A 16515-nucleotide genomic window follows, 5' to 3' on the forward strand; every position below is an offset into this window, starting at 1 on the left:
GCTCACATAGAGAGAAAAGAGCCAAAACAATTGAAGCACTTGAGAGCTAGAATGCTATAACTTATCCCTCCCATGAGAAAGAAAATGCATTTAGATATCCATTGTAGCTATCGCAACAAGGACCAAGGATGGAGACGCGTTAAAACACAAATAAGAGGTGCTCAATCACTCATTCCAAGACAAGTGCATTGATTCCCAACAATAACTGCACTCTCCACGTTAACAACTATCAACTCTGCAAGACAAATCACAAAGAAGACAAAAGGTGAGGTGAGAACTAGAGTTAATCTCAAGCTTAGTAAAAGGCCCACACCTCCAAATGGAGGCAAGAACAACAGCCTAATCGCCCAAAACCATTTACTTCGACAAGTCAAATATAGTGGTAGAGAAACAATGCTGAATGAGTGAAAAAAAGAAGAAGCAAACTCTAGCCAAACTCTCCCTTAAAGAGATGAAAGAATCCAACGAATGAATAACGAAAATATGATGAAAAAGTCGAAATAAACCCATTAGTTCATTGAAAGAGGAAAGCAACGAACCAATCGCACAAGCAATGCCAACAAGGCAATGTGTTGCTATTAAAGATAGAGGAGGTTTTAGAGAGAGTATCAGCTACGGATCCAAATTATTCACTATTATTTTTTATACAAAGCTTATTTGTACCCATAATTCCTCCTTTAAAAATAGAAAAAATCATACTTAAATAAAATAATAATGTCAAATAAAATAGTGATAAATCCACTGCTACTAAGTTTTTAATTCAACCCGAATTCTCATTTGATACCATACAAATATAAAATATAAAGAGATTATTGGATAAAATATAAAATAAATTTTTTTATGTGTACAAAGAAATAAATAAATCACTACACGCCTAGGAAGAGCTAGCTGGATAAAATAAAATAATACTTCACGTGTTTAGTATTAAGAAAATAATGTAAATGAACTAATAATACGAATAAACATTTTGTTTCATTTTTCATACATGACAAACAGACACGCCATTTCGTTGCAATGTAAGGACAAAATGGGTAATTTAACTACATGCCATGCCCGCCCCGCACTTTTACCAAATCAAAACCCACTTATCCAACTGACACTCTGACTCATAAACATGTGGCATTCTACCATAACGCACCGCAGCAAGCCACTGGAATTCCCAAAACACCCTTAATCCCAAGAGCAAAAGATTTTTGATATTTAAGGGACTACTGAACCACCCATTGACCTTAATATCTCCGCCATTTTACACTCTTCCGCCTGTACTTATCACTGTAACCAAAAGGGGAAAAAAAAAATCACTGGACCCAACAGAAAGCTAAAACTTATTACTAATAATTTCAAAGAAAAAGGAGCGTATCATCGAAGCGGAAGCGGGATTCGCGGTGGTAACTATACTGCGATGCCTTGTTCTTCGATCGAGACTAGCAATAATTTTTGTGGTGGCGGTGACGGAGGTGATGTGAATGGGCGTATTCACAATTTCAAGCTGAACGAGCACACTTTCTTAGCTTCTCTGATGCCGAAGAAGGAGATTGGCGCCGATCGCTTCATTGAAGCTCATCCTCATTACGACGGTCGCGGCGCCGTCATCGCAATCTTTGGTACCTTCTTTTGACTGTTAATAAAAAAAAAAAGAATCTGTAAATGAAGAGAAAAGAAAGCAAGTGTTTGATTCTTGATCTTTTTTTTTTTAAAATTTGATTAAAATTGTTGTTTTCAGATTCTGGTGTTGACCCTGCTGCTTCTGGCTTGCAACTGACATCAGATGGGAAGCCAAAGATCTTAGATGTTATTGACTGGTACTTCTTTTTTTCAGCTTGCTGTACTATCTGTTTGTTGAACTTGTTATTTACTTATTATATTTTAAAGTTACTTGAGAATTTATTTATTTATTTATTTATTTAGTACTGGGAGTGGAGATGTTGATACCTCAAAAGTGGTGAAGGCTGATAAAGATGGTCGAATTCAAGGAGCTTCAGGTTGTATTATTGCTGACATATTTGATGAACTTGTGATTATGGAAATGTGCAGTAGATTAATTTTGAATAAAGTGATTTTACGTTTTTAATTTTAATTTATTAAATATAAACCAATCATTGTTCAACTTGCTGAATATAATTGAAATATATTTACTTATTTTGATAATTCAAATATTATAATATCTATAATACTAATTAAGTGCGAATTAATCTACAATTATAGTTCGTTGCTTATCGAGCAAAGGGAATAATTAAAATCATAGTGAAAGTGCGATTCAACATAGAAAAGAAGTGTAATTCGACTTGACATGGGGATATATAATTTTGTAAATCTTCTAATAAGTAATATGCTAAAATAAAATATTATTCTAATGTCAATTTAGTAATATAATAAGAGTATTTTTGTTAGTTCAAAAGATTATTCACATTTGTAATTATATATATTATTATAGCAAAAGATGGGAGTTCCTTTTCTTGTTCCTCGAGGTTTACTTGGTTCTGCATTGGAGTGGTTGCTAAAACTTACTGAATTAAATGCTAAATGATAGGTTATTCATGTAGTTTGTCTTCCGATTGATCAATAGGGTCTATTTTCATGTAATTCTTGGATAGTTTCTCCTTCACTTCATCTTTGTTAATAAAATGTGTGAATCTTCAAATGTTCAGAGCATGGTGGATTATTCTCTTGTACTTGTGTGACAGTATTTAGCTTCTTGGCAATGTTCTGTGCTATTGTCTTTTTGTATATATCCTTGTAGCATAATCATGATTCTGACTTGACTTTCTATTTTCTGATCCCATGTTCTGTATTTTGATAAAAAATGATATATAGGGGCTTCATTGGTTGTCAATTCTTCTTGGAAAAACCCTTCTGGTGAGTGGCATGTGGGCTATAAATTGATTTATGAGCTCTTTACTGACACTTTGACTTCACGTATAAAGGTAAGAACTATTTTCTGTTTAATTCATGAGAATTTTTGAATTTTTGCTATTGACCATGATAAATTAACTGATGAATGACTGTCTTCTTATTATTCCCTTCATTATTCATGTTGCAGAAAGAAAGAAAGAGAAAATGGGATGAAAAGAACCAGGAGGAGATTGCAAAGGCTGTATTGCATCTTGATGAATTTGATCAGGTTATTGAAAATTCCACTTGCTAATCTCTTTCTGTATGATAATAGACATAGATATTCATATTTCAAATAGATTTTTCTTTAGTTTGAATAAACCTGGTATAATTGCATGCAAATTGTCAAATATATATTCCATATATATTTGCATGCATAACTAGTTCTTCAGATTTATTTATTTCTTGTGCTGTGACAGTGCTGTGTAGCTAATGCCTTAATTATATCTTCACTAATTTGGCAAGATTGACTTCAATTTGAAATATATGAGCATTGAGGGATGAGTTCGCTCTTTCTTTGGTTAGCAACAAAAAGATTACATGCTTTCTGTACTCAGTATCATTCATTTTGGTGATAAGTGATTATTTTAACCTTCTTATAATTCAAGTTCATTAATCGCTCATATGCTTCAAAATATGTTTGATTTCTTCCATGGTAATGAAGGTTCTCTAGGGGTAAGTAGAAAAGTCTTCCATGATAAAGATGGTGGGTAAATTTCTATCATCATACTTGTGCTGCATGCATTTGTTACTATTAAAAGTGGAGGATCTAAAATTGAAAATTTCTATGTCCATGTATACAGAAATATACAAAAGTGGAGGATCTAAAATTGAAAAGGGCTCGTGAAGATCTCCAGAATAGAATAGACCTCTTAAAAAAGCAGGGCGATGTGAGTACCAAGGATTTATTAATTTCTTTTATTTAACTAAATTTACATTGTTCTGAGCTTTTCTCACGTTAATGTGCTAGAGCTATGATGATAAAGGACCTGTTATAGATGCTGTCGTATGGCATGATGGAGAATTATGGAGGGTTGCTCTTGACACTCAGAGTCTTCATGATGATCGTAAATGTGGGAAACTGGCCGATTTTGTGCCCCTAACTAATTACAGGTCTGTGTCTGTCATTTATCTTATCACCTGGCTGACTACTATTTCTTTGGCAGAAATTTATACAAAGGCAATGAAGTGGTTTTTTAATGATGGAGAATGTTAATATTAATGAAGCTCCTTGCTAGATTTTTGCTTGGCTGGTTGCACGTGGCATTCTATTTGCATATTGTTTCATATTGTTAACCACTTGTCTTAAAAAATTTTAAGTGCCCCTCTTTGATATTGTGCTTCGTTTTTTCTGAAACAAACATAATATAATTATTATCTAACTCTACTGAAATAATCCTTGCAGGATTGAACAGAAATATGGCATATTTAGTGAATTAGATGCTTGTACATTTGTTGTTAATGTATATGACGAGGGAAACATCTTAAGTATTGTTACAGACTGCTCCCCTCATGCTACTCATGTTGCTGGTATTGCTACTGCTTTCCACCCACAGGTACTGTATGCTTAACTGATGGTTTATGGCATTTTCTTTTCAGAGTTCTCATAAAAAATGTCTTCTGATTTGCATGATGGTTTAGGAGCCCTTGTTAAATGGTGTTGCACCTGGAGCCCAGATAATTTCATGTAAAATTGGAGATGCACGCTTAGGTTCGATGGAGACTGGAACAGGCTTGACACGGGCACTAATAGCTGCTGTGGAGGTGGTTAAAAGTGCATTTTTCTGATGATTTATTCACCTTTGTGTTGTTATGGCCCTTGAGGCATTTATTATCTTGATTATTTTTAACCATCTGGCATATCTGCAGTCTATTCATTCCTTTAATATGAGCATAGAACATATATTCATATTTTCTTTTGATGTTTGTATTCATTTTGTGTTGGTGGTTAGCTATTTTAGCATATTGTCTCTGGTACTGCAAATGGTACTTGGGTGTCCCTTTGTGTCAATGTGTCATATCACTGACTTCAATCTGGTACATTTTAATTGTAACCATTTGGCTGTTTTACCTCCTTTTTATTTCACAGCATAAATGTGATCTGATCAACATGAGCTACGGAGAACCTACATTATTACCTGACTATGGACGCTTTGTTGATCTTGTTAACGAAGTAAGAACTCCAAATTTTCCTTATAGGCATAATTGTTTCGTGTAGTTTACCTTCATTTTCCTCTCTCTCTAAGATGTTATGGGTGTCATCTTTGGGTCTAATTTAGGTCGTGAATAAATATCGTTTGATATTTGTGAGTAGTGCTGGTAATAGTGGGCCAGCATTGAGCACAGTTGGTGCTCCAGGTGGTACCTCTTCAAGCATCATAGGAGTTGGTGCATATGTCTCTCCTGCAATGGCTGCAGGTGCTCATTCTGTAGTTGAACCTCCACCCGAAGGGCTTGAGTACACTTGGTAAGATAATTTCAGTTCTTCCATGTTTGGCCTTCAAACATATAGTCTCACTTTTTCCAGCTCTCAATCCTTGTCCTTGTTCATCTTTAACTCGTTGAAATTGGTTGCAATGGATGCAGGTCCAGCCGAGGACCAACAGCTGATGGAGATCTTGGAGTTTGTATAAGTGCTCCTGGAGGGGCTGTTGCCCCTGTTCCTACTTGGACTCTCCAAGGGCGCATGCTCATGAATGGAACATCAATGGCGTCTCCATCTGCTTGTGGGGGAATCGCACTGCTTATTAGTGCTATGAAGGTTTTTCTTTGGATTATTTGAGTTCCTTTATTTGAGTTTTTGATTGTTTGTTTCCCCTCTCCATTTTTTCCCTCTTGTTGTGGTGTCTAAAGGAAAATTATCTAATGTTGTCTGTAGGCTGAGGGAATTCCTGTGAGCCCATATAGTGTAAGGATAGCTCTTGAGAATACATCCATTCCTGTAGGTGGTTTGCCCGAAGATAAGCTAACCGCTGGTCAAGGGCTTATGCAAGTTGACAAGTAGGAAATTTGGCCATAGCCTTTGCTTCTTTATATATTATTTCTTAGTTCTGAACTTCTTTGATTCTTATGTTTGGCAGAGCATATGAATATATACAGAAGTCTCAAGATCTTTCATGTGTTTGTTATCAAATAAAGGTTAATCAATCTGGAAAATCAAGTAAGTTTAGATTGATGTGCTGAAAAATGCTATCCAGTGTTCAATGTGTTCAGTACTATTATACTTACGATCCAAAAATTTGTGGATGTTCATTAAATATCAGAGGCAAGCCTCAAATCATTAATAGAAGAGTTTTTTGTTTTAAATTGATAAACTCTACCTAGTGCCAAGAGCAATAATGATAAACTTTTTATGTTTTATCTAACTTCTTAAGGACTTGCTTTGATATTGGGAGTCAGCTTTTTTCTGATTTTTATTTAATATCCTGTTTGTTATGAGCATCCATTTCGCAAATGAGAACGTTTAGAAGCTTGAGTTCTTTCAATGGATTCTGGATTTACTTCTGCTATGGAACTTAACTATCTTTTGCGCTAGTTTGACATGGGGAAGTGGTGATTTAGTGGCAGTAGGTGGGAAAGTTGCTTTGTTACCTATTCCATTAGGAACTGCTTGTCCTTTGGTCCATCTCATTCATGCATTTACAATCCATTTTACTGTGTATTTCACTTGCAGCTCCTATATCACGAGGCATCTACCTAAGAGAGGCTACTGCTTGCCGACAGTCTACTGAGGTGTGCTGATTTATATACTTTATAACTTTTTTGTCCATGGCTACTTTTTTGCTCTTTGCTTTTCATTTATTACTAAATAATTATGTGGTGTTCCCTTCATTAAGTGTTCATTTTCAAAAGGAAAAAAAAAATGATTATTTTAGTTTCTGATATTCAATCCCCACCTGCCTTACAACTTCATGTTTTCTGCTTATCCTTGATTTTTAAAGCTGCTAAACTTACATCTTAAATAGTGGGCAGTGCATGTTGAACCAAGGTTTCATGATGATGCAAGTAAATTAGAACAATTGGTTCCCTTTGAGGAGTGTATTGAGCTGCGCTCTAGTAATAATGCAGTTGTGAGAGCACCTGAGTATCTTCTCCTCACTCATAATGGGCGCACCTTCAAGTTAGTAAACATACTTCACTACCCATATGAAAGTTCTTATTTCTAATAAATTGTGTGCAGTTTGTCTATCAACTCCAATTTTTTTATTCATTTTGTGAACTTCATTTTACTAAAATTTTTTTATTTTGCCATCCTCTTTTGAGTTGTAAGGTAGATGAATCAAAATTTCTGTAATTTCCATATTTGATGTGTTAAGTAATGTTATCCCACTTTGTTAAGTATTGGGTTTTATATGGTTGTATGTTAAAGTTGGGCCTCTCCACCTCTTGCTAATGGGTTTATGGTTGGATGATTGAGATGTTTGAGTCTGGGTTTTGTTATGTTGTTCTTCCAGTAAAGTTGTCCATGTGTAGGTCCTAACAGCTACACAAAAGAGGAGTATTAAGTAGTGTTATCTCATATCTGTTATGCATCGGGTTTCTAGTGGTTTTATTGGGCCCTCCATCTCTTACCAATTGGTTTTGGGTTGGATGCTTAGATTTGTGATCTTGGAAGATTGCTTGTTTGATAATGGTGCATTATTTTCGTTTCTTTTCAGTGTAGTTGTTGATCCCTCCAATCTGGCTGATGGGCTGCACTATTATGAAGTATATGGAATTGATTGCAAAGCCCCATGGCGTGGTCCTTTGTTCAGAATTCCAATTACTATAACAAAGCCCAAGGCTGTATTGAATCGGCCACCACTGGTCTCATTCTCAAAGATGTCATTCCTTCCAGGTTATTTTGTCATAGAATTCGTCCCAACTTATATTTTCTGTACCCTTTATGCATTAAAAATTCTTTCATGCTATGATTGTTCCATGAGTTGATTCCCTTTTTCTCCTTTGTGGTTGTCTAGGCCACATAGAACGAAGGTATATAGAAGTACCGCTTGGTGCTAGTTGGGTTGAGGCTACCATGAGGACATCTGGGTTTGATACTAGTAGACGATTTTTTGTTGACACCGTTCAGGTATAGCATGCACTTTGAACCCATACCAGATTGACCTAAGTCTTGACTTGTTTTAAAATGTGCAGCTCTGTCCATTGAGAAGGCCTATCAAGTGGGAGAGTGTTGTAACATTTTCTTCTCCTACTGCCAAAAGCTTTGACTTTCCTGTTGTAGGTGGTCAAACAATGGAATTAGCAATAGCTCAGTTTTGGTCAAGTGGCATGGGAAGTCACGAGACGACTATTGTAGATTTTGAGGTAATTTTCTGTCAAAAAATCTAGAAACTTTCTTCTGCTAATAACTTTTCTACTGATTATTTGATCGGTTCATTTTATTTTTATTTTATCTCCTACTATCACTACTGCTTCTATAATTGCTCAGTTAGTGAATATTTGCCACCCTAGACCATTTTGTTGAAGTTGCACTTGGATGGTCTACTTTTCTTTTTCAATTTTCTTGATTTTCTGCTTTCTTCTCTAGATGTGTTTCCCCAACCTGGGGCCATGCCTATGTCAAAGATGCTTTATCCTGCATAAGTTTTGTTTTAGTTTTGGCTTGTGAGAACCTTACCAAGTATCTTTTACTTATTTACTGTTGCATGCTCTGTAAGTTGTGGTATCTCAATGAAGCGAACATGGGAATACTGTTTTAAATTATCTTGCATTTGAGAGTCTTATGTTTGGGTTCTTTTTTATGAATGGTTTAGATCGTCTTTCATGGAATTGGAGTCAACAGAACTGAAGTAGTCCTTGATGGAAGTGAAGCACCCATCAGAATTGAGGCTGAAGCACTATTGGCCTCTGAAAGACTTGCCCCTACTGCTACTTTAAACAAGGTAATGAAGTCTATCCTGTACAGTGCCATGTAGGCCATTTAGGCTTTCTCTTCCTTTGGGCTTTTTGCTTTCCTTTTGATGTTCTTGCTTGGATTTAATAAGACGTTCTTTTTTAATTTTCTGATTTTTTTATATGTTCAATATGCAGATAAGAGTTCCATATCGACCTACTGAGGCAAAACTTTGTACTCTTCCAACTAATCGTGACAAATTACCATCAGGGAAACAGATACTGGCATTGACACTAACGTGTGTATTTTTTCAGTCGCTTATGGAAGAATGTCCTTTATATGTGCATATGTAATCGATCACTTCAATTACTGTTTGTGCGCTTTACTTTTTTTGCTTCTACAGTTACCACTTTAAATTGGAAGATGGAGCAGAAGTGAAACCGCATATTCCATTGCTCAATAATCGTATATATGACACAAAATTTGAGTCCCAATTTTACATGATTTCTGACACAAACAAGGTACATTTTTATTTGTACTGTCAAATCATTTTGAAAAGAATCAGTAGCAACAAATCTGGACAAATATGCTTTATTCCATATCATGTAGAATCCACATTTTACATCTCCAGTGCTTTATTCTGTTCTACCATAATGGGTTTCTAATTTGCTCCTACTTCCTTCTTGTGCCACAATTTTGCTGACCTGTTAAAATCCTTTTGCTCTCATCAATTATAGCGTGTATATGCAATGGGTGATTGTTATCCAGCCTCTTCACAACTTCCAAAGGGTGAATACTCACTGCGACTGTACTTAAGGTACTTATAGATGTGCTTTATACTAGACATTCATGCCTCGTTTGGTTATTTAGTATATTAAATCAAGGAAAAGCAAGCTTAACCATACATAAGTGTTAAAATAATTAGTACTAATTCGAACTCAAAATTAGAAGGATGAGTAAAACTCTAGTACAAAAAAGACCTCTTGAAAATAAATAAAAAATTTTCCTTCCATTTGCTGAAACCAAGTCATGTGTGTGGCTAAAAATTATCAAATGAAATTAGTTTATTTTGGATACTGGTGTGGCTTTTCTCCTCCCTAGCCCCCAAACAACTCCTTTATAGGCCCTCTGTTCTGGTTTTAGCTAATTAAAGGAATTCCTGAATATCACGATTATCTTGTAACTTTGAGATTGTCTGTTCTTATATTCCATTTTCTTTCTTGTTTTTGAAGGTTTAGGAAATTGGTTTTGTAGTAGGATAGCTGCAAACAGGAATTCTCATCCTATCAATCTCTTCTAATGAGATGCTTCAATCCAAGCTTGCTTTCACTTACATTGACTTATCATGTTTCAGGCATGACAATGTCCAGTACTTAGAAAAAATGAAGCAATTAGTTCTGTTTCTGGAAAGGAATTTGGAGGAAAAGGTAATATCGTGTCTTTGTTTGTTTGTTTTCTTTATTCACGTTAGAAATGGCTCTATATTAAAAGCACTGCTTCTAAATTATAAGGCATGCATGCAGAAAATGGTTTAACCATTGCCTCTTAGGTCTTGTATTTTTTCTATTGGCATAATAGTAGATGTATTGTCAAATTGCTTTAAATTAGTATTGATTTCTCTAGCTATTTTCATCTTCCATGGTTGTTTGGAAAGGTTTATGAGGTATGCTCATTACTATCCCTGTGGTTATTTTGAAATCAGGACGTTATTCCATTGAACTTTTTCTCTGAACCAGATGGCCCTGTGATGGGGAATGGTACCTTTAAATATTCTATTTTGGTTCCAGGGTATGTCTGATTTCGAATATATGTAATTCATCTAGGCTATTCACAGCAATCCTGTCCAATTTGTTTTCTTATTTTTACTCTCTAATTAACTTGAAGCATTATTTTTCAGGATAAAGGAATCATTTTATTTAAGTCCACCAAACAAAGATAAGCTTCCAAAGGTAGTACATTTTTTGATGTCTCTTTTACTTAAGTAAACAGCACAGAAGATGTAACAATTGAATTGTTCCTGCAGTGTTCCTCACAAGGATCTGTATTGCTGGGAGCAATATCACACGGGAAGCTATCATATGCTGGAGAGGGAAAAAATCCACAGAAGAATCCTGTATCATATCAGATATCTTATGTGGTGCCACCCAGCAAGGTTGTGATACTTTTGCCTTTACCCATGTAATATTTACATTTTTCTATTACACCTTGTATGGTACTTATGGGAAGGCCTAATAATGCTTCTATGGTTAAGTGATGCACTCTGGAGCTTTACTTCCATGTTTTGCATTCTTCTTTCTTCTGCCATGACTCATGGCATTTTATTGACAGATTGATGAAGACAAAGGCAAAGGTTCTTCTTCAGCTAGCACTAAACCTATGGCCGAACGTTTACAAGAAGAGGTACTTGCACAAATGTTTATGCTAACCTTGATATTTGGTAATCAAATAGTTGCAAAGTTTTTTTCTCATACTTTTTAAATGTTGTCAAACTATAATAATCTCTTATATTAACTTAATGATTTTTTTGCCCATATATTCATATAATCACTTTGGTGTTTTTTGCTTTGAATAGTTCATTTATTTTGAAAATTTTTTACTATTGTATGGTATCGATTAAGATAACCGGAACAAATTTCATCAAGATCAACTAGCTTTTTAAAACATTTGTTTTCTCTGGTGTTAACATATGGAGTAATGCTTGTTCAATTCCTCAATCAGGTTCGAGAGGCAAAAATAAAGGTTTTTGGAAGCCTGAAGCAAGATAGTGATGAAGATCGCTCAGAATGGAAAAAATTAGCTCAATCTCTCAAGGTTAGAACTCTCTGTCGTCCTTTCTTTAGTTTAGGTGTACTCTATGCGAAGAGTTGAAGAAGGATATATTTCTTTATGAGGAGTCATCCTCTCTCCCTAAGCGTTACTTTCTCCACTTTCTGTCAAAGGGTCTCTTGGTTAGTGAATGCTACATTGCAAGTCTAGTATATATCAGGTTGAGTGTTCTGTTTTTTTCTTTTCAAATTGCGGTATGCTTGTAGCAATATTATAGCTAGGAATAAGTGGTATGTAAAATTTACGTACAAGTTATACCTGAAAAATAATTTGCAGCACCTAAGTTTATTAGTTCTTTAAGTACAAGCTGATTATTGTCTTATAACTGTCTAAATGGCTGTCAAATGGCAGAGAAGGTTTAGCGGCCTCCATTTTCAGTCCGGTTAATTTTTTAGTGGGAGAAGTGTGCTATTGTAGCTTGTTGCAGTCAATTGTGTTTTAGTTGCCATATAATTCCTGAAACTAGATGAAAACATGTCTAAATCTGGAAGTGGATGTTTTTGGAGCTGCTTGTCTTAGGCAGTCAATAGTGTGCTGTACCTATTTTAATATGTAACATGTGTTCTTTGGCAGTCTGAGTACCCTAAGTACACTCCATTGCTTGTAAAGATCTTGGAAAGTTTGCTTTCACGAAGCAATATTGGGGACAAAATCCACTATTATGAAAAGGTGAGTCGTATTGAAAGCATATTTTGGTATGAAAATGCTGATGGCTCTCTTGAGTTTGCTTTGTAAAGTGTCTTGTTGAGGTTTTTCCCTTCATTTTGTTTTGTGCTTTGCTGCCATGTAACTCTTCTCAGTTGCTCAATGTTGCTAATCTGAACTACCTTCAGAGATATAATGTGGTAAATCAATGACTCACTTGAGAGTGGATGTTACTTATTTAACTCGTAAAGATGACATATATGCATGCCTAAAAGTTGTTTTTTCATTTTTTGGTATCAAGTGGAAAGTATCCTTATAGGTTGCTAGCTTTCATATTCTTTTTTTATTTATTTTTAAGCATAACGATATTTAAGTGAGCCCCATGAAGGCCTAAAATTTGAACCCTCTCTTGGTTCTAGCGGGGGACTTGTTGAAAGTTCATAACCTGCATCTACTGGAGATGCTTGAAGTTTATGTATTTAGCAAAAAATACTGGCCAGAATATATGAAAATACCAAACATAAGAAGTAGCTAAGAGACTGATATTAAGGTTGTCAGTTTATCTTTTACAGTACTCAAAACTGAAATGGAAAATCTGAAATAAATGCTTTCCTTAACTAATATAGTTGAACTTTTCAGATTATAAGTGCGGCAGATGAGGTGATTGATAGTATCGATGCAGATGAACTGGCAAAACTCTTTTCACTTAAAGCTGATCCTGAGGATGAGGATTCAGAGGTTCAGTTTTAAATTGTCAATTCGCTCTTCCCTCTACCCTTTCCATCATTTTGCTCATACTATGCTGGACATCCTCTTAGTAAATTCAGCCAAGTATATTATCAGAATTGAAGTTGCTAAACGTATTTTTTGTTCTTGACTTTTATTTTTCAATGGTTATGATTGTCTCCAAGGTGTTTCCTGTGCTGCAATTTCATTTATGCTTTAGTGCATCATTAGGGGTTTAGTGTTTGCGGTTTATACACAAAATGTATGAGAACCCCCCTTCCCTTTTTAATTTCTTCAGAAAAATAAGAAGAAGATGGAGACAACTCGTGATCAATTAGCAGAAGCACTGTACCAAAAAGGACTTGCACTGGCTGAGATTGAATCTATAAAGGTATTGTTTGGTATATGTATCACCTGGTTATTTTCCAATTTAAATAAGCTTATTATCTAACTGATATTGGTTATTTTCTAATCTTTTCTTCAAAGTGGAAAGAAACATTGACATACATATTCACAAAGAAAAGTGAACTTTATAAGTCCATTACTGAGACGAGGATATGAAGCAATGGCACAAAAATAAAACCCATGGCCGTTATACAAAACCTATTATTTTGGTAGAGCTGAGGGAATTTAATGTCTTGAACTAATCTCCATTCTGCATTACATTTTTCTTGCTAGTTCGTTGGTGAATTTGATACGTCTCATTACTAGTTTTAGCCCAGGTTCTGTTACGTTTTTCAGCATGTCTACCCCATTGATGTTGACGACTTCTAGTGAGATTGTCCACTTGTAGGATTTGTGAGCTACACGTGAGGGAAGTGTTAAGTGATTTTATCCTACATATGTTAAATATTGGGTTTTCTGTGGTGTTATATCGGGCATCTCCACCTATTTCTAATTGGTTTTATGGTGCTGAGATTGTTTATATCAGCATGTTTATGGTGGTTTATCATCTTCATTGGAATTAATCATTTTCTTCATCACCATTATAGGGTGAGAAACCTTCAGCCTTGGCTGCAAGTGAAGCTGTCAGCTCTGATCTCCGGTCAGACTTATTTGAGGAAAACTTTAAAGAACTGACAAAATGGGTAGATGTGAAGTCCTCTAAATATGGCACCCTCTATGTACTGCGGGAGAGGCGATTTGGGAGGCTTGGAACTGCACTGAAGGTATTTTCTCTTCTTACAATCCTAGTAAGCACTAAAAAGAAGTTACCTGATGAAAATTTCAATTGATGAGTTGAATGGTATTTTGTTTAAAATGCATTTGAAACTATGACAATAATAATATAGGAAACTATCTACATAAACCGGTATAAAACTAGAGTGATCTTACACCCTTTTTTGTCTTTTTGTTCGATTAATATTTTAATGGTTTTGTCATTTTCATATTTTGTTTATATAGATCATGCATATTAAATTTTCAATTATTTATTTTATTTAAAAACTTTCAACTATTCAATAAATATTAATATATACAATATTTTAGATCTATCATATTGAATCGGTTCGAAAAATTGCATGTATGATAAGTACAATTATATCGATAAATTCAACAGTTGGGTTGTTAAAATATTAATCATTCAAAAGATATTAAATGATATAGAACTACTTTAGTTTTACACAGGTGTAAATGGATCCCTTAAGAATATTGATGCATTTATTATTATTTCAATTCAAGTCTCTTCCCTCTTTCAATACAAACCACTAATTTCATAATAGGAATAAAGAATTGGAAGTGAAAGAACGAGGACTGTAAGAAACTTGGATTGTCAATGCTTTATATCACTTGTCAGCCTGGAAAAAAAATGTTTGAATACTATGTGGAATGATTCTCTATCCCTTGATATGTTTTTAGGCTTATGCTAGTTACTGCCTTAGGCTGTTCACAAGCTATTTTCCGATACAACCCATTAGTTGACTTCAAATGTGGTTAGTTTCCCCTGTACTGGAACTTGAGCTCAAGTATCTGCTATTGTCGCAGGTACTAAATGACATGATTCAGGATGATGGAGAGCCACCAAAGAAGAAATTGTACGAAATGAAGCTGTCATTGCTGGATGAGATTGGATGGAATCATTTATCAACGTATGAAAGACAATGGATGCATGTGCGGTTCCCACCAAGCTTGCCCCTGTTCTAAGGTTAGTAAATTTTATGAGACCCAATTTCAATCTGATGAAAAACATTGAACATTTTAAGGAATTGATGATAGCTTGTCATAATAATAAACCAAGGAGATGATTGTACTTTCACCCTTATCTGTCGTACTAGAAAAACACCATGACGTGTTTTTCATTACTAGAGTGGGGGATTTGTTTGAGGTCAGTGTTGGTCGTGCAATTATGGATGAACGTTATCACTGTTTAATTTTATCTTTGTATGCTTTGTATTAGAATAAGCTAAAATTTTAAAAAAAAATCAATGTCATAATTTTCAGTAATTTAAATGTTCTCTGTCATGGTTAAAAGAAAGGCAGGTGGAAGATCCAATCATCGGAGCTTGGTTTTTTTTTTTTTTTGGTTTAAAACTGATTCAATCGATTAGGTTGGTTAATTTGATTTCATAATTTAATCAATTTTTTTAAAAGAATCATTTTTGGGTATTTGTAAAGAAGGGGATGGGAAAGGATTGTTAAGGAGTTTTTTAGGAGTTTACCGGTAAAACTTACGGTTATATGTATAATATATGACCTATAGAATAGAATTTAATTAACGTTAAACTAACACTAAGAATTGAAATATAATTGGGCAAAGTTTACATATGGCAATTGTTCATCAACTTAAATCTTAGTATTGAATTTGGTGTTAAAGAATTGAAACAAACATAAGTTTGTTACTAGGTCATAGTTGGAACTAGATTGATTAGATCGTGAATTTTTTGAACTGGAATGGAAAATCGGTTGAGCTTGGTTGAATTAATCATTATTTAGTTGAAATTGGATTGAGAATCACAACCATAGATTCGGTGATCATGAATTATAATGGAATAAAGTTCTTTTATTATTATTGTTGGAATAGAATAGTGAATGAGTATCATAATAGACTAATAAATAAAATAGAATCGAGTATCATGATGGAATTAATAATGTAATCGTATTCCTATAGTTTAAGAGAATAGATATAAGAAAAAGCCACGAATGATTAATAATTCTGCATTTAATTATATAGATAAGTGGGCAGACCAATTTTTACAGAAATAAGAAATCGAACAAAGCCTACTTTGATGGAGAGTAAGAGGAGAGATTTGCTACCAAGAGCTTAAAAGAATCAGAAATCACAATAAATCATTAACACCAAAAATCAAATGAATTAAGATGGGGGTTAGAGTGAAAAGACAAAAAAGAAATTATATATTTAAGGAAATATCAAATCAAATGGAGTATAATCTAAGCACAGAGAGATTGAGACATACCTTGTGACGGAGTGTTATACTGAAACGAATAACATCATTGTAGCGTTGCCTTTCAATGAAGAGATTTCTTGGTTCACTGAAATTGAATGAGCTAGGTGGTTTATGGCTTGATTAGGTGAGGAAGATGAATGTGAATAGGTATCTGGAGGATTTTTTTTTTTCTCTACACCAAACAAC

General features: G+C 34.6%; 1 protein-coding gene across 1 annotated transcript; it reads left to right on the forward strand.

The window, feature by feature from the left end:
* Nucleotides 1-1234: 1234 nt before the first annotated feature.
* On the forward strand, nucleotides 1235-15367 carry LOC105801784 (tripeptidyl-peptidase 2). Its single transcript, XM_012633065.2, has 34 exons — nucleotides 1235-1604; nucleotides 1724-1802; nucleotides 1909-1982; nucleotides 2815-2924; nucleotides 3041-3121; nucleotides 3696-3782; nucleotides 3863-4005; nucleotides 4298-4448; nucleotides 4534-4656; nucleotides 4982-5065; nucleotides 5172-5359; nucleotides 5479-5653; nucleotides 5771-5892; nucleotides 5973-6052; nucleotides 6566-6624; nucleotides 6858-7012; nucleotides 7551-7729; nucleotides 7851-7963; nucleotides 8029-8199; nucleotides 8649-8777; nucleotides 8926-9026; nucleotides 9132-9249; nucleotides 9466-9545; nucleotides 10083-10155; nucleotides 10431-10516; nucleotides 10626-10677; nucleotides 10752-10880; nucleotides 11057-11128; nucleotides 11447-11539; nucleotides 12128-12223; nucleotides 12839-12937; nucleotides 13224-13316; nucleotides 13918-14094; nucleotides 14909-15367. Exons 1-34 carry the CDS (start codon nucleotides 1403-1405, stop codon nucleotides 15065-15067), a joined length of 3933 nt encoding a protein of 1310 aa, XP_012488519.2. The 5' UTR covers nucleotides 1235-1402; the 3' UTR covers nucleotides 15068-15367.
* The last annotated feature ends 1148 nt before the right edge of the window (nucleotides 15368-16515 follow it).

Source organism: Gossypium raimondii, chromosome 11 (assembly GCF_025698545.1).
Source record: "Gossypium raimondii isolate GPD5lz chromosome 11, ASM2569854v1, whole genome shotgun sequence".
Classification (NCBI taxonomy): Eukaryota; Viridiplantae; Streptophyta; class Magnoliopsida; order Malvales; family Malvaceae; genus Gossypium; species Gossypium raimondii.